At 55.1% G+C, this 23,175-nt stretch overlaps 2 protein-coding genes across 3 annotated transcripts; one reads left to right on the top strand and one right to left on the bottom strand.

Moving 5' to 3' along the window:
- Positions 1-60: 60 nt before the first annotated feature.
- CTSA (cathepsin A) lies at positions 61-5,771 on the top strand. Of its 2 annotated transcripts, none has more exons than XM_049650667.1 (15): positions 61-144; positions 336-526; positions 677-788; positions 1,048-1,098; positions 1,190-1,276; positions 1,507-1,662; positions 1,976-2,067; positions 2,415-2,499; positions 3,092-3,183; positions 3,265-3,343; positions 3,434-3,573; positions 4,241-4,316; positions 4,968-5,057; positions 5,212-5,349; positions 5,603-5,771. In XM_049650667.1, exons 1-15 carry the CDS (start codon positions 91-93, stop codon positions 5,684-5,686), a joined length of 1,527 nt encoding a protein of 508 aa, XP_049506624.1. In that variant the 5' UTR covers positions 61-90; the 3' UTR covers positions 5,687-5,771. The 2 variants fall into 2 exon arrangements, with proteins under 2 accessions (XP_049506624.1, XP_049506626.1); XM_049650669.1 differs by having other exon boundaries at positions 62-144; positions 5,245-5,349.
- Positions 5,772-5,938: 167 nt separating this feature from the next.
- On the bottom strand, positions 5,939-15,906 carry PLTP (phospholipid transfer protein). The gene is made up of 16 exons (XM_049650670.1): positions 15,846-15,906; positions 15,122-15,232; positions 14,935-15,034; positions 14,135-14,263; positions 13,698-13,853; positions 12,239-12,302; positions 12,098-12,161; positions 11,305-11,396; positions 9,757-9,933; positions 9,607-9,666; positions 8,204-8,368; positions 8,039-8,106; positions 7,003-7,045; positions 6,835-6,898; positions 6,674-6,750; positions 5,939-6,272 (listed from the first exon to the last, which is right to left on the bottom strand). Exons 2-16 carry the CDS (start codon positions 15,219-15,221, stop codon positions 6,141-6,143), a joined length of 1,491 nt encoding a protein of 496 aa, XP_049506627.1. The 5' UTR covers positions 15,222-15,232; positions 15,846-15,906; the 3' UTR covers positions 5,939-6,140.
- Positions 15,907-23,175: the final 7,269 nt, after the last annotated feature.

Below are 23,175 nucleotides of genomic sequence, written 5' to 3'. Positions count from 1 at the left end.
CCGCCTGCGTCCCCTGGGTCCCCGGAGACCTGAGAGGCGCCGGAGGAAGACTGTCACGTGGCGCCGGCGCCCACGTGACTTGGACTCCACATGACTTCCCGAGGCCGAGCCCCTCCGGGAGAGCAACGACGCTGGGGAGCCGAGGTGAGGTCGCTCTGGAGGCTGGAGGGGACCCGCGGTCCCGGGCGGCGCGGCGGGCGGGCGGACGCTGGGGCCGGGCCGGGTTGGGGGGCTCCGATGGCCGCCGCGCCGTCAGCTCCTCCGCGGGGCGATCGCACCGAAGCGTTGGAGGAGCAAGGGAGCGCGGAAACAGTCGGCCCCACTTCCTCCCGCAGATGGTCGGGGCCGCGCTGTCGCCGCCGTGGTTGCTACTGCTGCTGCTGCTGCTCCTGGCCTGGGCGCCCCCGGGTCGGGCAGCGCCGGACCTGGACGAGATCCAGTGCCTGCCCGGGCTGGCCAAGCAGCCAGCTTTCCGCCAGTACTCAGGCTACCTCCGCGGCTCCGACTCCAAGCACCTCCACTACTGGTCTGCGCCACCCCCCACCCCGTCCCGGGCGGGGAGGTGACGGGGCGCGGGGTGGGGGAGGGTCTGAAGACCCCTGAGGGAGCCTGAGAGCAGGGAGCGCTGGAAGGGGCCCCTCCGCCTGCACCCACCCTGCTCTGCCTCCCCTCCCAGGTTTGTGGAGTCCCAGAAGGATCCCAAGAGCAGCCCTGTGGTGCTTTGGCTCAACGGAGGGCCGGGCTGCAGCTCCTTAGACGGCTTCCTCACGGAGCACGGCCCCTTCCTGGTGAGTCGAAAGCCACCATCTGCCCCCTAACCAGGAAGGGAAGCATTCCTGAAGGAAAGGGCCCGGGAGGAGGGAGAACAGGACTCGGAGGTTTTTCCCAAGCGCGCCCTTCTCCGGAGCCTGGGTTTCCTCATCCGCACCGTTCGTTTCACTGTCTGTACCTTTCAAGGGTTTTGCCCAAATGTGAACTGCCCAGCACGGTAGCCCTTTCCTTCCATCCAGTTAGTCCTTGGGACTTAGCCATCTCTTTCCTCTTCAGGTGCAGCCAGATGGTGCCACCCTGGAGTACAACCCCTATTCCTGGAACCTGGTATAGCCGGAGCCAGGGGGTCCTGTGGGGGTGTCTGAGCACTTGGATGGGTTGGGGATTCCTCTTCAGTTCATTTCCTCCTCCCCTCCAGATTGCCAACGTATTGTATCTTGAGTCCCCAGCTGGGGTGGGCTTCTCCTACTCTGATGACAAGTCTTATGCAACCAATGACACGGAGGTGAGTCCAGTGCCTGCCCTTGTGCCCCAGCCTCCCTGGTTCTCTAAAGGCAGCGAGACCCAGGAGGGAAAGTGCATGGCCTTGGAGTCTGGATTTTGGCTCTGTCACATGCTGTGTGTGGTCTTGGCCAAGCCACTTCCTCTTGCTCAGAACGGGTGGATGTCGTTATCTCAGATTCTTTCCAGCTCAAATACCAAAGCCTTTTGATCCTCTCCTCCTCTTTTCCCTAGGTCGCCCAGAGTAATTTTGAGGCCCTTAAGGATTTTTTCCGCCTCTTCCCGGAGTACAAGGACAATGAGCTCTTCCTGACAGGAGAGAGCTATGCCGGCATTTACATCCCCACCCTGGCAGTGTTGGTCATGCAGGATCCCAGCATGAACCTTCAGGTACAGGGCCGCTGCAGGAGGGAAGAGAGGCAACTTGTCCTGGCCTTGTGGTTAGCAGCGTGAAAGAGGCCATTTTCTCTGTCCAACCTGGTCCCCTTTATAACATGCTTGCCACTGGGTGGCCTGTCTCTGCTCACGTGCCTCCCACAACAGGAAGCTCACCTGTCTGCCAGCCAGCTCTGTTCTTAGCTTCAAGTGGCCTCCCCACAAACCACCTTGGATTTCAGCTTCCAGATTGCTGAAGGTCTGGGTGTAGTCAGGGGAGGCTCCCCCTCTCCCTCCAGATGACCTGAATGCCCTGGGTGTTTCACAGGGGCTGGCTGTGGGCAACGGACTCTCCTCCTACGAGCAGAATGACAACTCCCTGGTCTATTTCGCCTACTACCACGGCCTCCTTGGGAACAGGTATGGGAGGGGGCAGTTGGGCAATCTCTAGGGTGGGGCAGGTCTTGAGGATCTCAGGTCTGCCCTCCAGGCACATGATACCCCAGGCCCTACCCTGGTTTCTGAGCAGGGGGTGGGGGCTGGGATTGCTAGACGTGTTTGGTGCTGAAAGGCCAAAGAATGGAGACCAGAACTTAAATGGACTCAGGAGGGCTGGCTGTGTGGCCCCAGAGCAGCTAGGTTTGGAACTTGCGTACCATCCCCTGTGATCTGTTTCCTCATTGGCTGGGGTCAGGTGGTGGCGGGAGGTTGGATGTGGAGGGTGGGAGCCCACCTTGGGCCTGAACACTTTCATGCGTCTCCTACAGGCTCTGGTCTTCTCTCCAGACCCACTGCTGCTCTCAGAACAAGTGTAACTTCTATGACAACAGAGACCCAGAATGCGTGACCAATGTGAGGTTCTGCCGCCCAACCTGTGTCACCCCTGACACCCCCGGCCCTGAGAATAGGACCACATCTCCTCCTTCGGGCCTCCCTGACCCCATCCCCTATTGCTTTCCTATCCTGCCTCCTCCAGCAATTTGATGTCCTCTGGGATACGTCTAGGGATGTGTTCCCACCACTACTTCTGGGACTTTCTAGGCAAATCCCATAACCCCTGTGAGGGAAAGGATCTCCCTCTTGTCGAGCATCTACTCTGTGCCAGGCACCGGGCCGAACTATATCAACATAGATTATTTAATCTTCAAGATTCCTTTAAGGGAGATCGTATTATCCACGTTTTCCAGAAGAGGAAACCGAGGCCAAGAACGTTAAAATCACTCGCCTGAAGTCACAGTGCTAGGATGTAGCGGCAGTAGGCTCTGGACCCAGGTCTGGCAGATTCCTTCCACTGAGCCTCAGTTTCCCTGCCTGTGGAAAAAAAGTGGGGGAAGGGTAATGACAAGAAGTGGAGTAGGAGAGCCGTCAATCTTGGGACGAGTTGGTGAGATCACGGGGAGGCCAGGGTTCTGTGAAGCACGGTGGCTCCCATGTATCATTGCAGCTGCAGGAAGTGTCCCGCATCGTGGGCAACTCCGGCCTCAACATTTACAACCTCTATGCCCCATGTGCTGGGGGTGTGCCTGGCCGTTTAAGGTAGGCCCTGCCGTGTGCCCTGGGGGCCAGTCCCAGCCCCCATCTGGAGGCTGAGGCACACGTCCCCCGCTTCACTTGCAGGTACGAGAAGGACGCCATTGTGCTCCATGACTTGGGCAACATCTTCACTCGCCTGCCGCTGAAGCGGACATGGCATCAGGTGTGCAGGAAGAGCATGGACTTTCTCCTGGTGGTGGGGGGGGGGGGGGGGAGGGAAACGAAGACCCTGACCTGCCGTCTGTGCCCCCAGGCACTGCTACGTTCTGGGGATAGGCTGCGCATGGACCCCCCCTGCACCAACACCACAGCCGCCTCCACGTACCTCAACAACCCCTATGTGCGGAAGGCCCTCCACATCCCCGAGCAGCTGCCCCACTGGGACATGTGCAAGTGAGGCTTTGCGGCCAGCCGTGGCCCCAGGGGTGGCAGGCACTTGGGGCTCCTGGGTATCAGAAAGGTTTCCCAGGATCCCTTGGCTGGGGTTTCTTGTGGGGGCGCTTCAGGCACCCAGGGTGTGACACAGGGTCCCGTGCAGGTGTTTAGCCCCTAAATTGATTGATATTTAGCTAGTTCGTTCTTAAATGGCCACCTGGGCTGGTAAAATAGCGATTTACTCCCCTGGCATTTAGTAAATAGACACTGTCCCCCACCCCCACTCCAATGTAGTCCCCAGCTGCAGAGATCTCCTATGACCCGTATGAGTAAAAGATGCCGCCTGGCAGAGCAGGGGCCACTCAGGTCCATGCTGATTGGCCAGTGCCCCTGCCCTACTGCCGTTACAGGCTGTGGTTCTCCCACCGGTGGGCTCCTGCACGCTAAATGCCAGTTGCAAACCAATCACTAAATGTTCCCATACACGTTTCTGCACGGGGGTGGGCTGAATCCCAGCTCCCCATCCACATAAGTCCTAGAGAGATGATGTGCCTGAGGAGGGGACTGAATCCCAACTCTGCCTCTCAGGCTGGAGCTTGGAGGTAGGAGGGGACGGGAGAGGAGAGCTGATCTCTTTTTCTCCCTCTACCTGGTCTTCCTGGGACCCGCCCACGTGCTCCTGCAGCTTCCTGGTGAATATACAGTACCGCCGTCTCTACCAAAGCATGCAGTCCCAGTACCTTAAGCTGCTCACCACACAGGTGAGTGGGAGCGGCACAGCTGGGTCCACCAGCAGCCTCAGGACCCTGGAGCGGCATGACAAGGCGGGGCCCCCTTTAGCGTGCCACTCCGGACACGGGGAGCTGAAACTCCAAGAAATGAAGTCCAGTGACTGGCAGGGTCATGATTTGAACCTTGCTTTGTCCCCACCCCATGCTGCTCTGCCATAGGAGGCTGCATCAGCCAAGGAGCTTTTAGGTTGAGAAGAGCTGGCGAGAATGCGTTACAAACGAGCAAATGGAGGTTCAGGGTGGGAGAGGGCCTTGTCCAAGGTCATCTAGGAAATCCTGACAGAGCCAGGCTAGGACCAGTGGTTAGAGCATAACCTCTAGGGGTCAGATCGTCTGTGTGTACGTCCCTTCATTAGCCATGCGCCCCTGGGCAAGTTTTTCCCATCTTGAGACTTGGTTTCTCCACCTATAAAATGGGGTTAATGGTATCTACTTGCATGGGTAAAGCATTTAGTAAAACACCAGTCATGTAGGAAACAGTCAGAAAACTTGAGTGTTTCCTGCTTTGTGCTATTTAGCAAGGCCCCTCGAATTCCCTGAGGGGGTAAGGCTTGAACCCGGGAAGGGCTGGGGCCTGGGCTCATTCCAGACCCTCCCACTTCCCCCCCTGCTCTGCTCCAGAAATACCGGATCCTGCTCTACAACGGAGATGTGGACATGGCCTGCAATTTCATGGGGGACGAGTGGTTTGTGGATTCCCTGAACCAGAAGGTAAGGCAAGGATCCCGGCTCTGGGGTGAGGCTGGGTGCAGGGATAGGGCAGCTGTGCCTGGCAGCTTGGCTCTGGCAGACAGAGAGGACAAACCTGGGGGGAGTTCGGGCCCCTGAGGTCCTGCTGGCAGATGTGAGCGAGATTTGAGGACAGCCGCAGGCTGCTAAGGCTTCCCATGTGGGGCAGATGGAGGTCCAGCGCCGGCCCTGGTTAGTGGACTACGGGGACAGCGGGGAGCAGATCGCAGGCTTCGTGAAGGAGTTCTCCCACATCGCCTTTCTCACCATCAAGGTAGGGCTTGGGCCTAGCAAGGGCTACCTGGCTGGAGGGGATGGGGCAGAACCCACCCGTCCTCTCCTTCCGACTCCCTTTTACACCCATTTACCATCTGGCCCCATAAGGGCAAGCGTTCTGGGCAGGGTGGGGAGAATGCAAGGCTTGGGAGAAGAGGAAGGTCGCTGGCTGGGGGGATCCAGTAGGATGGAGGGGCGCCCAGGGGCAGGGGTTACACAAGAAGGGGAATCTCACAGAGCTTTGCTCCTAGGGCGCTGGACACATGGTCCCCACCGACAAGCCCCAGGCTGCCCTCACCATGTTCTCTCGCTTCCTGAATAAGCAGCCATACTGATGACCACGGAGACCGGTCCCCTTCTGCCTGATCCAGCCCCTCTTCCTGGCCCCTCCTGCTAGAAGGGAGGTCCACCTTTATGCAAAATGCCCCTGTGGGGCAGGTCCCTGCCTCCAGAACTGCTTCCCCGCCCCTGCCTCCCCCACAGCCCTCTGCCTCCCAGACCAGGCCCCAGTCCCTCACGTAGACAGCCTGGGGGAGTTAGCACTTTATTCCTGACTGGGGTGTGGCCTGGCCCCCTCCCTTAATGCACTGGAACACAGCAGAGCTCAGGACAGCCCACGGGGAGGGTGGACGGACTAATTGATGGATTGAGTGTGATTATGGAATTAAATTGGGTACAGCTTAAAACCTGTCTTCTCTGTGGCACTGGGGGTTACACAGGATGCTATAGGCTGGGAGGAGCCGAGAGGGTCGAAGTCCTGGATGCCCCTGCCAGCGTGGGGTTGAGGGCTCAGGCAGCCGTCGTGGCAGGTGGTGGGGCACTGGATGCCGAGGTGTCGCTGGTGCTGGCAGGCTGGTTCTTCTCAATCACCTCTCGCAGCCCTTTGGCAAAGTGGAGGTCGGCCCCGATGGTGAGGAAGCCCTGTGCAGTGGGGCAGAGAGGGGAGCCTCTTCATTCCATTACAGAGACCAAAATCTAAAGATCGAGACAGGCCCTTGGCCTTGAAGGGCTCTCAATCTAGTGGGAGAGGAGCCTCAAAGAAGTTCTAACTCCTGTGAAGGGTGTGAAAGAGGCTGCAGGAGCGTGGCCTGTAGGGGTCAAGGAGGGCTTCTTAGCTCAGGTGTTAAAGTGGGATCCAGGAAGAGTGTTGCAAGGTGAGGGCACAGCCTGTGCAGAGGGCTGAGGTCTGATGGAAGATTAAAATGGGAGCGACACTTGATAAGGGAGGGGCTGGGATCTGACAGCAGAGGGAGGTCAGGGTCGTGAAGTGGGGGGAAGGCTCTGCCCTCTTTCTCCATCACTCGCTCCCCACCCCCACTCACCGCATGGTTGGTCACCACCTCGCGCACGAAGTTGATGCCCTCGGGTAGTGGGATCTGCACCCCCCGCCACATCCGCTCTGTGGGTGGGAGCAGCGGGCTCAACCTGGGTCCACCCAGTTCCCCTCTCCTTTCCCTCTCCTCCCTCCCGTCCCCAGCCGTACCATTGAGCATGGGCATCACCCCAATCTGCAGCATGGTCTTCAGAGGGGTCTGCAGTGGGATCAGCTGGGAGGGAGGAGGCGGGAAGTCAGGGCAGCCAGCAGGAAGCGGACTTGCCTTAGCTGCCCGGCCCCAACCCAGCCCTGGCCCCCTCGCCACTCCCAACTCACTGCCAGCGACTCCAGTGCAGACTGGTTCGAGTAGATTCGGAACCTATGGGAGACAAGTGTCTAGTGGGCACGAACCCTGGAAGTTCCCCTTCCTCAGGCCACCCAGGCCTACCCGCCAGAAGCCCCTGACCTTCGGCCTGCCATGCTCCCACCTACACACCTGTCCAGGGGTTCTGCCGCTTTCCAGGTGTGCATCCTTGGGTGAGTCATTTCTCCCTCTTTGGGTTCCTTTTTTCCAAGGCTACTACTTTTAATTTGTTGAGCGCTTCCTCTACGCCAGACTCGTGCTGGCAGCTTTGCCTATGTTGTTTGTGTTTATTTAACAGAACGTACAGAGCTTCCTCCCTACCAGACACTAAGCGTGTTACAAAAAGTTAACTATCATTAAGACATTTTAAAATGCCAACTGACTTAATCCTCATAACAACCCTAAGAAGTAGGCACTGTTCAACAACTCGCACTTTTTAGATGGGGCAGATCAAGCCTAGAGAGGTTAAGTAATTTGTCTGAGGTCTCAACAGCTGGTAAATGGCAGAATCTGCCTCTAGAATCTAGGCTCTTAACTACTGCCCTGCAGTATCTCATTTAACCCCTAGCACCTGTGGCTAGCATCACAAACAGCACAACCTTACAAAACAGATGCTACTTTTCCCTACATTTAGCCCATGAAGAAAATGAAGCGTAGAAAGATAAAGTGACTCTTCTCAAGATCACAAAATTTGTGCTGAGGTTTCTGCCCGAACCCGTGTTGTTTGGCTCTTTGCTGTGTGACTGAGGGCACGTCCTTTAACCTTGCTGGGCCAATTTGGACATCTCATAATATCTGTTCTGCCTCTCTCTCGGGTTCAAGACAAGGCAGAGAAGTTACCCTTGAATAAGATGCATTTGTTATGCATTAACAAAGACCTTAGCTCTCCAGTGGCTGTAGATCTGAGTGAATTTCAGCTCCCCACTTGCTGGGCAGGTGCAATTAACCTGAAGACACGGAGGCTCAGGGAGGTTAAGGGCTTGCCCGAGATCTTGGCCATCTGCTTACCGGCGCAGGTCCAGCTGGACGCGCAGCGCCTTTCCCCGGAGTGCCACCTTGGCGCTGAGACGGGTGTCCTGCAGGCAAGGAGTTGGGAGGGGGGTGTTACTGACCCAAAGGATCAACAGCCCGCATCTCCCTGACCCTCAGTAGCTCCTAATCTGGTGCCCGCACCATAATCATGCTGGACAGTTGGACCTCAGGCTGGTCGGACGGGACCAGGGCGATGGTGACACTTGCGGTGACAGAGACGGTGGTACCCGAGGGCTTGATGGTGCAGCGAGGTGGGGCCAGGACCCTTAGCTCCAACTTCAGCGGGGAGTCAATCACCGCCGGGCTCTGGGGACAGAGGAGGGAGGGTGGGTCAAAACCCAGATCTGTTCCCTGATGAGCACCAGGAGGGGAGGAGGGCTGGCTCAGGTTCTGCCCGCTGGGAGCCCAGGCACACAGATATGAAGGCTGGTGTGGCTTCCCAGACCCTTCAAAATTGTGTCCAGCCTCTGTGCCTTTGCTCACACAAGGGAATGTCTCATTCTAGAAACGTTTCCTCTTTTTCTGCCTTCCTGAGCTCTTGGTCGTGGGGATCCATCTTCAACCAGACTCCTGAGACTGTGTTTGCATCAAATATCCCCTCTCTCTGCCATATTTCCTCTCTCTAACCTGCCGTGTCCTTTGCCCTATAGGCACTCCTACTTCACTTGTGTTAGCTCATTGAAACCTCTCAATGACCGTGTGAGGCAGGTATTCTACTCATTTTTGAGATGGGAAAATTGAGGCACAGAGAGGTTAAGTACTTGTCCAAGGTTATGTGGTCCTCCAGTTGCAGAACCTGGGATTCAGACCCAGGAAGTCTGGCAAGAGAGTCCACACTCTTACTGACGTTTGGCCATCAGGTTTATGGAGACGATGGTGCTAACAGCGATGATAATAACAGCAGCCAGTGAGTGTTTTCTGAGCACTTACTCTGCACCCGGGGCTGTTCCAGTCCCTTTGCATGAATTGATTCAGCTAATACTCATGACAGTCCTGTGAGGTTGTATAGTGTAAAGGAAATTAAGGGCAAGTCCTTTAATGGCCACTAAGATGCTTTTTACATTTTGAAAGAGTAGGTGGGAACTCCTCCATTAAACAAGGGAAAATAAGCAAGGGAAAAAAAAAAAAAAACACATCAGGGTACCTGGCTAGCTCAGTCGGTAGAACACGTGACTCTTAATCTTGGGGTCGTGCGTTGAAGCCCCACAAAGGGCATAGAGATTATTTAACAATCTAATTAACTAACTTAAAAAGAAAAAAGACTACATCAGTCATTGTTAAAGCGCCCCTACACTTACAGAGCTTGGGTCTCAGCCTGTCCTCATAGCTTCATGAAGAGCAGGAAGTAGCAAGGGCCCTTCAAGGACTTGGAAATGAGTTTGACAAATAAGAGGACTGGGTCACAGGCAGGAGGCCAGGCCTTCTGTGTATTCCACAGTGGCCTCGGGGGGACTCCACCCGCACACCTCCACCGTTCCCTCACTGGCATGCAGGTGCTATGCCCTCCCACCCTGGCCAGGTGCCTACCTCCTGCCCGCACTCACCAGCAGGACGATGCTCCCAAAGTAGGTGGCCCTCAGCAGCATGTCCAGATCGTGGGGCACCTGGGTAGGGAAATTGGGGGTGAAGCAGGGTCATCAGGAGCTCCCTGACAGGGCCCCTCTTGCCCATCCCACAAACAGGCCCTGGCATACCTTGTCTCCCACCAGTGACAGCTTCAGGGCACCCGCTCGGAAGTAGCTTTCCATGGCGGAGTCAAAGAAGAACTCGGAGAAGGCCACGTACACCATCCGCTCCTCCTCCCGCAGCTGGGGCTCAACCGCCCGGTTGGGCAAGCTCCAGTTACCCTCCGCCAGGGGAAAGAAGGCCCCCTGCAGTTGGGGGATCAGGGTCAAGGCCAAGGCAGACTGGCCCAGCACCCAGATGCTCCCACGCCCTGTGGCAGGCACTGTGAGGGATGGTGGGGGTCAGACCCAGCTGCTGTCCTTAGGGGACTCCTCAGCACAATTTTTAAGTTTTATTTATTTAATCTCCACACCCAACGTGGGGCTTGGGCTCACGACCCCAAGATCAAGAGTCGCATGTTCCTCCCACCTGGGCCAGCCAGGCACCCTCATTAGCACAATTCTTAAAAAGGCATGCAGAGGAGGGCAGCTTCAAGGGAGCACTTCCATCAGACTGGAGAACAGAAGCTCAGGAAAGGGTTCAGGAGGAGGTGGCATTTCAGTGGGCCTTGAACGATATATGGCAGCAATAACAGCTGCTGCTTACATCTTACATAGTAATTCTTCCATGCCCTTGACATACACCAACTCCTTTAATCCACATAATCCTCCGTGAGAGATGTTTTCTTACTGTATTATAGCCATTTACATATTAGTAGGAAATAGGCACAGAAAGGTTAAGCCACTTGCTTAAAAAAATTGGGGGGGGGGCGTGCTTGGGTAGCTCAGTCAGTTAAGTGTCCAACTTCAGCTCAGGTCACGATCTCACGGTTTGTGAGTTCGAGCCCCACGTCGGGCTCTGTGCTGACAGCTCGGAGCCTGGAACCTGCTTCGGATTCTGCATCTCCCTCTCTCTCTGCCCCTCCCCCATGTGAGGGGAGCACAGAGCCCGACGTGAGGCTCGAACTCACGAACCGTGAGATCGTGACCTGAGCTGAAGTCGATGCTTAACCGACTGAGCCACCCAGGTGCCCCTAAGCCACTTGCTTAAGATCACGCAGCAAGTAAGTGGCAGAGCCAGGACGTGAACTTCAGACGTGCCAGCTCTAATCCTTGCTCTGAAACTGCTACACTCCATCCACTGTGGGGAGCAAAGGAAATGGCCACGTAGTAGCTGTGTGGCCTTGGGCAAGTGACATCACCTCTTCGAGCAAGTGTCCACATCCCCAAAATAAATAAAACAGAAGTGCCTGACTCACACAGTCGTGAGAGTGAAATGAGATTATGTGCATAGAGCCGTATGTCCAGCTCCTTCAGGGAAGATGGGGAAGGGCAATGCATGAGCAAAGGCCCTGAGGTAGGAAACGAGGGTGCATGTTTGGGAAAGAATAACTGCAGAGAAACAGGGTGAAGTTAGAAAGGTGAGGCCGGCCCCAGGAATTGACCCTGATTCTGTAGGCAATGGGGAGCCATGGCAGGCTCAGCAGCGGAGTGGCCTCATCAGAGCTGTGGTTCAGGAAGACAAAGGCAGAGACGCAGGGGACAGGTCAGAGATGCCACACCAGCCAGGCAGCTCACCCGGAAGTCCATGTCCAGATTGCTGGCAGAAGCTGCAGGATCCTTCAGGAGGGAGTAGTCGATGCCAACAAGCTCATCCACATTGCTGCGTACTGTGGGAAGGAGCTCGGTCACTCACGCTGTGTCATGCTGGGCGAGGTGTTCGCCCTTTGGGGCCTGTTTCTCACCCATAAATGATGGTCATCAATCTTCCCTCATAGGGTTGTTGCGGGGATCAAATTAGCTTTATGTGGGAAGAAGCTGCTATTACTACTCCTCCTACCACCACCACTACTGCAGGGCTTTTATCAGATCACGAACCAACGTGGCAAGGGATTCCCTGCCCTCACGAGTCTTCCCTGCCTCCTCCCTCCCTCCCTGTGCCCCGTGTAGGGGGCACGGTGATCTCTACCCCACAGCAGACAGAGGTCAAAGCTTAGGAAAAGGGAATCCATGTTAGTTGAGCACCTATTAAGTGCAGGGGATGAACACACACGGGGTCCCAATGATCAGCGAGCACATAAAGACAGAGGACCTTGACAATCGTCACGCAGCTAATGCTCACAGCAACCCCACGGGGAGGCACCCCAGCCAGGCGAAGATGGCAAGGCCCAGAGAGAAGTGAGTACCAACCTGGGGTCACACAGGGCAAGTCCGCAGCAGAGGCCATATGGGAGCCCAGGGTGTGGCAGGGGCCTTGCCTGCTCTGAGCCATGGCCTGGCAGCTGTATACCCAGCCTCCTCCTCACCCCCCCCCCCCCAGTCCAGCCCCAGGCGTGGCCCAGAGCTCCCCGCCCAGCCAGCGCCAACTCACCGGGCACGGTGTCCAGGAGGGAATTGAGCAGCACCATCCCTGCATGGTAGAGCACGGGGCAGATCTGCAGGGTGGGGTCTAGAGTCAGGGCCTTCAAAATGGAGGGCACCCCACCCGCCACCACCACCACCACTGCCGTACCTGCTGGTTGAGGAGGAAGCGCATCCCCGAGGTGATGAATGTGGAGAGGAACTCATACACCTTCCTGCAAGGAGGGGAGAGACCGTGTGAGCCCAGACACTGCCCGACCCCAACCCAGGCCCAGGAGAAATCAGTGGCCAGAGAGATGGGGAGGAGGTGGCTCAACTTTGACCTGAAGCACCAGCTCTTTAATGAAGGTTTTCCAAATCCCCTCTCCAGCCTGATTCTAAAGACCTCTCCTAACCCCTGCTCCCGCCAGCCAAACTGAATTTGCCCCCAGTTCCTCAGACCCGCTGCGAGCATCCCCACCTCCAGAGGCTTACTCATGCCCTCCCTTCCACCCTCAATGTTCCTGTCCTATATTTTCCCCCGGTCTGGGCCCAGATGCTTCCTCTTCCAGGCAGTCTTCCCAGACTACCCTCTTCTGAACCCCCGGAGTACTCTCTTCGTTCCTCCCTTAAAGCCCTGATGGCAAATGTTTTGTCCCTTCAACTAGGCTCTGAGCTCCTTTAGGAATCCTCAGGGACTGGCATACACTTTATTTGTTAAATAAATAAAAACCTGAGGGGGACCTGGGTGGCTCGGTCGGTTTAGCATCTGACTCTTGATTTCGGCTCAGGTCATGATCTCACAGTTCATGAGTTTGAACCCTGCATCGGGCTCTGCACTGACAGTGTGAAGCCTGCTAGGGATTCTCTCTCTCTTTCTGCCCCTCCCCCACTTGCACGCACCCTCTCTCTCCCAAAAAAAAATAAACAACAAAAAACTTGCACTGTACCAACACCAGATGATAAACCACCATCTTTTCTCTCCCACTCTCTTTGAGAACTATCACAAAGTCCATTTCTCAGCCCCAAACCTGAAGTATGCTATTTTTTTTTTTGTTAAGTAGTAGTAAGAACTGCCAGTTATGTTTGTTGTTGTTTTATTTTACATTTGAGAGAGACAGAGCGTGAGCAGGGGAGAGACAGAGAGGGAGAGAGACACAGAATCCAAAGCAGGCTCCAGGCTCTGAGCTGTCAGCACAGAGCCTGACGCAGGACTCAAACCTGAGCTCAAGTGGGACGCTTAACTGACTGAGCCACCCAGGCGCCCCAAGAGCTACCAACTATTGAGAACCACGTTCACGCCCAACTGCCTACTGATCCTCACAATGACTTCTAGCTAGGAAGCTAGCCACTAATATGCCAGGTGCCGTTCTAAATATTTTTACATATATTAACAAAGTGCCCTCCTAACATCATATAAAATAGCTTCTATTATCATCCCCATCTTACCAACGGGGAAACTGAGGCACAGAGCTTCGATGACTTACCCAAGGTCACACAGCCAGGAAATGAGAGTACTGAGGTTTGGACCCAGTTGGCTTGATTCCCAAGCCTGCATCTTACTAGGCAGATGGCCAGTAAGGCTCAAAGGGGGTGCCCTGGGTGCGACTGGGGTTGGACACAGGGCTTACTTGAAGGTTCCCCCAAAGGCTGCGTGCATTCTGGAGACCAAGGCCTGGCAGGAGACGTTGGACACTTTGATACGGCCAGTGGGGTCCCTGGAGAGCTCCAGAGCTGTGCGGATGGACACGCCTTCAGCAGAGGCATTGATGTAGCCCCCATCATAGCTGCCAAGGGGGTGCGGGGCATTTAATGTCCAGTTTGGAGCTTAACGGCGGCTTCTCTACCCCGCTACCCACCCCATATATATCATGATACCTCTTAATAAGGCTTCACTTCGGCAGTTTACCATTTTACCAAGCCCTATCGACCCTTATGTAGTGGGTATGCTTTTCCCTATTGTACAGATGAAGAAACTGTGACTCAGGCGAAAGGGCTGCCCACAGCCCCACAGCATCCCAGCCCTCCAGATGCCCCCTCCACTCCCCTAGGGGTGCCAGATCCTCACAAGAACCAGTAGAGAAGCTGTCTCCGGAAGCGCAGCCCCAAGGAGGCGTTGCTGATTTGTAGCATCAGCTCCTGCTCTGGCTGAAAATGGAGCTCAGAGGCTGTCAGCTGCAGCTCTGTGACCTTCACCCTGCAGGAGGCCTTGGGGTCATATTCAGGACCGCGGAGAAGGGGCCCCGCCCAACTACAGGAAATTCATTCCCTTCTCTTCCAGTCCAGGCCTGGGGTAACCGGGGCGGGTGGAACGAATTCTTCCATTGCCCCTCGAGTGCCCAGCCTGGACTTGGACAGCTCAGAGAGGAGCTTCCCCCCTTCTCTTACAAGCCTATTGCTTCCATTCCCTTCCCTCTCACACCCCATGGTTGCTAGACCTGGTCTTTTAACAGAGTCCTTTGATTTTGTCTCCATCGGCTGAGCTCCGCTCCATATCCCAATTCTCCTATCCCCGCCATCCCAAGCAAGGCTCTTATCTCTTGTTCCCCTGACCTGTCCCACCTCTCCCGGGTACCCTAGACCCCACTCCCATCCCTGGGCAAGTTTCGTGACTCCGCCTCTTCGGTGCTCTTTGGCGACACCTCAATCCCAAGCCTTCTGCTTCGCGGTGCTTAGTCCGGCCTACGTCGGAGGGCTTGACCTTTATTTTCAATGCCCCATCCAGTTTCTTGAGTCCCGCCTCCCCGGTTTGGCCACGCCCCCACCCGCCCCACAGACCCAGCCAATTTCCCCGCCCCTAGGTCCCGCCCCCAACGCAGAGGCTCCACCCCGGAGTCCGAGACCCCGCCCTCCGGGTCTCCTACTTACTCCGAGATGTTGTAGTAGAAGTAGCCCTCCTTGCCCCGCAGGTCCGGAATGGTGATGGTCTCCAGCTCTTGTTCCAAAAAGCGCAGGCCCTCCTGCTTCACTGAAGTAGCAGCGAGACCCTTAGGTCTTGCGCCCACTGCTGGAGCGACCCCTCCCTCACCCGCCCTCATCCGGCCCCGCTCCTTACCCAGCTCCAACGCCTTGGAGGTGATGCGGATCTTGCAGCCGGGGAGCTCGGCCTGAGCGCCTGCCAGAAGCGCTAGGAAGAGGGCCCCGACGAGGGCCATGGCGAGCGGGCCTGGGGTGGGGTGGGGTCGCTGGAGTCATCAGGGCCGCTAAAACCCACTCCCCGGTTGTCCAGCCAGAAGAGGGGCTGGCGAGATGGTTACCCTCGAAATAGCTCTTCGGGGAACTCGGAACCAATTATATTGCCTCCATTTGGCAGATGGAGAAACTGAGGCTCAGAAGGGCGATGCGACTCGCGCTCTGGCTCCCAGAGGATTTGGGGCACGGGGGGAAGGGGAGGGGACATCCTCAGTTCCCCCGTGCACCCGCCGCGTGACGAGTTTGGACCTCCCAGTGACCAGCGCCCCCCCCCCCACCTCCCCTTTCCTTTAGCAGAGGGCGGGCGCGGCTTGCATGTTACCATGGGAACGGTTGCACGCGCATTCCTGGGGGGTGGCTTGCGGTCTCCCAGGCCCCGCGCCGGGGGAGAAAAGGGGGCTGCCTGCCCAAACTCGGGCTCCCGGGTCTCCCGGCTCTGCTGGGTCCTAAATTCCTGCCATCGAGATTCGGCCTGGTACCCCCCATATCAGCACCCTCCTTCATGAGATCTCTTCCCCTCACCGGGTTCAGTAGACCAGGCGGCTCGGCGAGGGTCTGGGGGTGGATGGGGACGCGCCCCGACTCACTGCGGCGGAGCTGGGTGGTCGGCGGGGTCACGTGGTGCGGCGGGCTGCGCAGGGGATCCGGGCGGCGGGGTCTGGCGGGCTGCGCTGTTCCAGCAGCCTTTATAATGCCGGGCCTCTCCGACCCCCCTCCTCTCTCCCGCTCTCCCCTCCTCCCTCGGGGATTGGGAGGGGATGGGGCGGAACGCTGGCAGCCGGGAGGGTGGAGAGGGCTGTGCGGAGCCCCGTGACAGGCCCGGCCGCTGTCAAGACAAGTGGGGGACCCAAGCCGGGAAGGAGGGAGGGAAGTGCAGGAGTTGACCCGCCCAGTCCCAACAGTCCTTGCTTCTCTGGGACCTTGGTTCAAATGCCAAACGCCCATGTCTTTCTGCATGATCCTGGACAAGTCACTTCACTTGGGTCACTGAGCCTCAGTTTCCTCATCCAGCAAAATGTGCATGGTAATTGGAACCACCTACAAAATCAATGCCGGAGGCACATTTTTTTTCCCTTCCCTTCCACCCACAATCATCTGAAGACCTCTCCTTGCCAGGCTTCACTATGGGACCCCCCTAAATGTCTCTGGGTCACTGACTAGGGTCCTAACAGGCCCAGAGACGTCTCCCACTGGGATCCAAGCAAGTGCTGCCCACTCAGGAGGACAGTGCACAGGCTGCTGGAATCACCCCAGAGGGTTTGGTGTTTCTCAGGGACTGTGAACCTTGTTTGTTTTCTGTGGGGTTTTTTGGTGAACCTCTGAAGCTAGGTTCTCTGCACAGTGTCTCCATATGCTGCCTACAGTGTTCCCAGCTCTTGGGACAGGCACACAGTAAGTGCTTGCTACCTTTTTGTTATCAAATGGATGAAAGAGGAAAGGAGAAGCAATAAAGATTAGCGTCCCTTGAATGTGTATTTAGCACCAAGCACTCATCCAGGTAGGAATACCAACGTGTCCTGATTTGCCTAGGACTTCCCCGGCTTTGAAACTGAATGTCTCCCTTCCAGGATGGTTCCAGGGTCCCCAGGCAAACCAGGATGGCTAGTCATACTAGATCTAGATTAACTTATTTAATCTTCTTAACCTATGAGGCTGGCGCTAGTATGGACGGGCTTTAGCAGGAAAACAGACCATCATGCAGTTACTATCAGAGAAGCCATGAACTGTTTGTGAAAGGGTGGGAGGTGGTGTTTACAGCCTAGTAGTTATCGCACAGCCAGGATTCAAATCCTAGGCTGTCAGTTCTCAGGTCCAATTGTTGGACCCCTTGCTGAGGCAGCTCTGAGCCTTAGTTGCCTCTTCCTAGAACAGAAACAATAAAGTTATTGCAAGAATAAATTAAATGGGGGCTCCTGGGTGGCTCAGGTGGTTAAGCGTCTGACTCTTGAATTCGGCTCAGGTCATGATTTCATGGTTCGTGGGTTCAAGCCCCCCATCAGGTTCTGCACTGACAGTGCACAGCCTACTTGGGACTCTCTTTTTGACCTTCCCTCGTGCTCTCTCTCTCTCTCTCTCTCAAAATAAATAGACTTAAAAAATTAAAAAGTGGGCATAATGCATGTTTTAGACATGGTACATGGTACACCATTTAGTGCCAAATAAATGCTGGCTGTTAAGATTAGGGCACAAACCACAAGCACACGAGACAGAAAGCATGTAGGACAGGAACAAAGAGAGTGCTAAGGATATCCAGAGGAGGAAGTGCCTTAATGCCTTTGAACTCTAGTAACCCCGCTCTTCCCGGAGCCTGGCTCAAGCAGAAAACCTGGTGGATGTTAGTTTTCTTTCCTCTCATTTTCCTCACTGAAATGCAAGCTTCATCTTTGTATCACTGTTATCTCCTGTGGGAGATGCAGGGGATTCTTATCCTCTGAACTTCCCTGTCCCCACAGCAGCCCCAGTGAGCTTTAAACACAGCTATGTGATCTTGGGCCAGTGGTTTAACCTTCGGGGCCTGTGTTTCCTCATCTGGATTGCTCTCCTGAGGATTAAGAGTTAATGCATTTAAAGGGCTTGATAAGCACCTGGCATTTCTTTGTTAATGTTTATGTATTTATTCTGAGAGAGAGAGAGAGAAAGAGCCAGAGAGAGAGGAGAGCAGGGCAGAGAGAGAGGGGGACAGAGGATCCGAAGCTGGGCTCAAACCCACGAACCGTGAGTTCACCATCTGAGTCGAACTCACGTCCTGCTCTGGCCACACTGACCTTGGCACTTGCTGTTCCCTCTGCTCAAAATGTCTTTCCACCTGATCTTCCCACAGCTAGCTCCTTGTCATTTCGGTCTCAGCTTCGATGGCACTTGCTCAGAGAGGACTTTCCTGCCTACGCAGCAGTTACTCTCAATCACATCAGCCTGGTTTGTTTGCTTTTATTGATCTTGTGACTATTTAATGGTTTACGAAGTTGTCGGAGACATGGCCTGTCTCCATGAGAGCTGGGCTCACCACTCCTTCCCAGTACCTAGAACGGTGCCTGGCACTAAGTGTAGGCAGTGCCCATTTGCGGAGTGACTGGACAGGTTCGGAGCCCTCAAACGTGCCCGGGGAGCAGGTGATACCTATACCACCCTGGATTCTTCCGCAACTTCTGCACCTCGCTGTTTGTCTCAGCCCAACTGACCCTAAATACAGCCCTGGGCTGGGGGATGAAAAGATGTACTCAATGGCCTTGATTCCAGGGACTTGCCCGGTCAGCCCAGCCCTCTCCCTCACACTGGTTTCCCCTTTCTCCCAAAGCTTGTGCCCCCAACCCTTACATTTCAGTGATACTGGCAGATGTGAAGCCCAGGAGGGACTTTGCCAAGCTCCTCAACACTTGGCTTGAGGATTGAAGAGATCAGAATACCCAAATCCCTTTGCACTCTCACTCCCGGCTTTGAAGAGGGAAGGAGGGACTTCCCAGCACTCGAAGGGACAGGAAAGCAATGCTTTTCTAGCCCCTGCTACGCACCCGGGACAGTGATATTGTAAAACATGAGAGGAGCCAAGCAGTTAAGAGCTTTGGAATCAGACAGAATTGGTTCCGACCTTGCGTCTGTCATTTTCTAGAGCAGAGGTCAGAGAGGTGTTCCTGTGAAAGGTCAGGTAGTACATATTTCAGGCTCTGCTGGCCCTGTGGTCTCTGTCACAGCTGTTCAAACTCTGCCACTGCAGCCTGGACGCAGCTATAAACAAGGCTCCCTGGATGTGGCCCGTGGGCCACAGTTGGCCAACCCCGTTCAAGAGTAAATGAAAAAGTAAATCTCTTTAAGAGCCTCACTTTCCACATCTGTCAAATGGAGACAATCTAGTACCTGCCCACCTCTCTGGGTGGCAGTGAGATTTTAAAGTAATAAAGTATATAAAGTGATGAGCCTACTACTTGGCATGCTAAAGGTTCAATAAATGTCTCTGGTCATTAGCATTAGCTAGTTGTTTAACAAACAAGAAGTGCTTTACAAAATATTAACTCACTGGGGCACCTGGGCGGCTCAGTAGGGTAAGCGTCCGACTTCGGCTCAGGTCATGATCTCGCAGTTCACGAGTTCGAGCCCCGCACTGGGCTGTGCTGACAGCTCAGAGCCTGGAGCCTGCTTCGGATTCTGTGTCTCCCTCTCTCTCTGCCGCTCCCCAGCTCATACTCTCTCTCTCTCAATAATAAATAAAATATTAAAAAAATTCTTTTAAACAAATATCAACTCACTTGAAAATTCATAACATCCTGTAAGACAGGTATCATCATCCCATTTTACAGATGAGGAAACTGAGACCCAGAGAGGTTACATAACTAGCTCAAGCCAATCTGGCTCCAGAACCCATGCTCTTAACCAACCTACTCAACTGTGTCTCTTTTTAAATGACCCCCATTTAGTCCTCACCACAATTCCTTGAGATAGTTATTTTTTTTTTAAGTTTATTTACTTATTTTGAGAGACAGAGAGAGCACAAGCAGGGGAGGGGCAGAGACAGGGGGAGAGAAAGAATCCCAAGCAGACTCCGAGCTGTCAGCACAAAGCCCAACGCGGGGCTCAAAACCGAGAACTGTGAGTTCATGGCCCTGAGCCGAAACCAAGAGTCGGATGCTTAACTGCCTGAACCGCCCAGGTGCCCCGAGACATGCTGTTATTGCCCCTGTTTTGCAGACTGGCAAACTGAGGTACCGCGGGAGGAAGTAACTGGTCCGAGTGAGTAAACACAGTCTCCACTGACCACAAGATACCAAGTTGGATTTCTGCCCAAGATGTCAACATGTGTAGCCCGGCTTCCCCCGCCCTCTCCCTGTCTCCAGCTGTGTTTTCTTTGGATCCTCGCATGGCTTGGAGAAGCTGCGTCAGCCCATCTCCCCTCCTGACCATTCTCCCGCCCCCGACGCCCATCCAAGCTACCCCTCAGGAAATGAACCCCCTCCCTCTCAGTCCGCTGGAGCCTGTGGCTGTACGTGCCTGGGTTGGTCAGCGTGGGTGTGCCTGGGAATGTGTGACAGGGGGTGGTGTTGGAACGGGGGAGAGGTATGTGTGGGGGGACAGATGTCAGAGTGACAGCCTCCGACTACATCTCCCCAAGCAGGCGGAATGACCCCGCGTGGGGGCCAGACATTTACCAAATGGGGAGAAGACAGGACGGGGGCTCTCTGAGTTTGGCCAGGGAAGAGCCGCTGACTGCCTTTCTGTGGCTTCTAAAGCCTGGACGCTGGCCTTTTGGTGTCTCCTTTTCTTTAGTTTTCTCCTCAGAGACCAGCTCCTTTTTCTGTAGATGGAGCCGGCCACCTGGCCCCCAAAGGATCTTCTGGATCCCGGGTCTTGTGAATGCCTGTCCTGGTACCTCTCCGGCTCCGTGTGGCCTCGAGCCACTTACTCGCCTTCTGATTTCTCTCCTTTGTTTCCTTCGCGCTTCACCCTCGTTTCCAGTTTCCATGCCTCTTGAAGCCTAGCTGACTCTGACTCTTGGGGGCCTCTTTGCTGATGGCCCTCTAAACCTCCTGTCCCCGCTTTCATTACCACTGGGCATGGGCTTCCCAGCTGCTCACTGCTTTGGGGAAGGGGGTGGAATATCTGTACAGTGCTGGCTAGATGTCTGGAGTTCACGAGCCAGAAATATAATTTCAAAGGAACTGACGGGAGCGGGCAGCAAGCGGTAGGGACTTTTCCTTTTGACGATGAGGATGGGCCACCGTCTTCAGCCAACGCTCGCCTCTCTGCCGGCCTTTGCAAAGGTTGCAGGAAGCACCCAGCACATTCCAGCATCTTGGCTTTTTCCGAGATGCTCTGCCACCACAGTCTGTGAGGGCCCAACATGCACACGGCCGGGAGTCATGAGGACATCACAGCCCTCCGGCCTCCCTCCTCGTTGTCACCCAGCTGGAGCCGTGTGTCAGCACTGTCCCCACGCAGGTGCCAAATTCTCCTGCTCTCCCAGGCTTCCCGTCTCAGATCATGGCACCACACTCACTCAGATGCTCCAACCAGAAGCACAGGACTCATCCTCGACTCTCTTGTTTCCTTTGCGGCAAATCCTGGTGTCCCTAACTCCAAAAGGTGCCCCGCATCCGTGCACACCTCTCCCTTTGCACCACCACTGGTCCAGGCTGTTTTCTTCTTTTACCTGGACCACTAGTCTCCTCTCCCTGCCTCATGATTGCCCCTAAAGGTCTAGCCTTCCTGCACCAACCACAGTGATCTTTAAAAAGTAGAAACCGTAGTATCTTACTACCCTGTCCAAAAGCCTCCGGTCACTCCCCATCACACACAAAATAAGATTTGGACTCTGGCCAGGAGCCCAGAAGGACTCTAGGTGGTCTAGCTCCTGCCTACCTTCCTCTCCACCTATCTGCTACCACTGTTGGGACACCCACTCACTCAGCCTCAAACTTGCCATTTACCCTTCTTCCCTCCACAGACCTTGCCTGGTTGGCTTCCTTCATGCCCTCGAGTCTCTACTCAAGCGTCATCTGCCCTGGAAGGCCCCCTCCGCATCGCTGCCTGTTGTTCTGTTTAATTCCTTATTGTCTGTTTCTTCCAGCAGACTGAAGGCCCCAGTGGGGTAGACGCCTGACACTTACTCATGGCTGTGTCCCCAGGGCCCGTCACAGAGTCTGGTACATGGAGTGTGGGTGGTTATTACCATCTGCAGACCCTTCAAAAGGAGGATATTTTATCACAGACTGAGCAGCCCCAGCCTAATTCCCTCCTGAGCCTCTAAGCTCCCTCCGCTCCCCGCTGGCACCACGCATCCCCTTCTATCTCTCTGGGGTTCTCTGGCGCTGGTCTGCAGCCAGGAATGCCATACTTTCCTAATCTCTTCAGAGGCCTGAACAGTCCTTGAAGTCGGTGGGCGGGGGGGAGGGTACTCCCTCAGGATCTCAGCTGTCTGTGCAGAAATCAGGACTCCCTGACCCAACCCACACCAGGCCCCATTCACCTCGCCTCCCGAAAGTCTCATCTGTCCCAGGACTTCATGTGACTTCTTGGCAGGCAGCTTGTTTCCTAACCCCAAGCACATATGTTTCCTGGCCTGGGAGAGGCTGCCGGCCAGCCTGAGGCCCCTCTCAGTGACCCATAGGCCAGAACTGCAGGCCTAGAGCAAGATCGCTGGTTCTCAACCCTTCTGTACGTCAGTAGCTTTTAAAGTAGAAAGGGTTGTGCTTTGTTTTGTTATGTTTTGAATACCTATGTCTGGGCCCCAAATGCTGAGACTGATTTTTTTTAAAAGTAGGCTCCATACCTAGTGTGGGGTTTGAACTCATGACCCTGAGCTCAAGAGTCACATGCTGTACGGACTAAGCCAGCCAGGCGCCCCACAAGACTCTGGTTTATTTGGTCCGGGATGAAGCCTGGGCATCAGTGGGTGTTTGTTTGTTTTTTTTTTAAACTTCCTCAGGGGCACCTGGGTGGCTCAGTCGGTTAAGCATCTGACTTCAGCTCAGGTCATGATCTTACGGTTTGTGGGTTCAAGCCCCAAGTCGGGCTCTGTGCTGACAGCTCAGGGCCTGGAGCCTGCTTCAGATTCTGTGTCTCCTTCTCTCTCTGTCCCTCTCCTGCTCCCACTCTCTCTGTCTCAAAAATAAACATTAAAACATTTTTAAGTATTTTTTATAGTTTATTTATTTTGAGAGAGAGAGAGAAAGCGAGCATGAGTGGGAGAGGGGCAGAAAAAGAGGGATAGAGAGAGAATCTCAAGCAGAGCTCCACGCTGTCAGCAGGGAGCCCAGTGTGGGGCTTGAACTCATGAACCATGAGATCGTGACCTGATCCGAAGTCACTCAACTGACTGAGCCACCCAGGCACTCCTTCCCCCGCCAAAAAAATTTTTTTTAAGAAAAACGTGATGTGGGGCGCCTGGGTGGCTCGGTCCGTTAAGCATCTGACTTCAGCTCAGGTCAT

The sequence above is a fragment of the Panthera uncia genome (assembly GCF_023721935.1).
Source record: "Panthera uncia isolate 11264 chromosome A3 unlocalized genomic scaffold, Puncia_PCG_1.0 HiC_scaffold_11, whole genome shotgun sequence".
NCBI classification, from domain to species: domain Eukaryota; kingdom Metazoa; phylum Chordata; class Mammalia; order Carnivora; family Felidae; genus Panthera; species Panthera uncia.
The sequence above is the reverse complement of the archived record's forward strand: the minus strand, read 5'-3'. Positions and strand labels throughout refer to the sequence as shown.

Excerpts from the sequence above, each read along its gene's own strand:
- CTSA (XM_049650667.1), top strand. The coding sequence starts at position 91 with ATGACTTCCCGAGGCCGAGCCCCTCCGGGAGAGCAACGACGCTGGGGA. Across the intron at positions 3,184-3,264 it reads GGTGTGCCTGGCCGTTTAAG|GTACGAGAAGGACGCCATTG; the intron begins GTAGGCCCTGCC and ends CTTCACTTGCAG. Across the intron at positions 5,058-5,211 it reads TGGATTCCCTGAACCAGAAG|CCGCAGGCTGCTAAGGCTTC; the intron begins GTAAGGCAAGGA and ends ATTTGAGGACAG.
- PLTP (XM_049650670.1), bottom strand. The coding sequence starts at position 15,221 with ATGGCCCTCGTCGGGGCCCTCTTCCTAGCGCTTCTGGCAGGCGCTCAG. Across the intron at positions 12,303-13,697 it reads GCCTTTGGGGGAACCTTCAA|GAAGGTGTATGAGTTCCTCT; the intron begins GTAAGCCCTGTG and ends CCCTCCTTGCAG. Across the intron at positions 8,369-9,606 it reads TTGGGAGCATCGTCCTGCTG|AGCCCGGCGGTGATTGACTC; the intron begins GTGAGTGCGGGC and ends CTCTGTCCCCAG.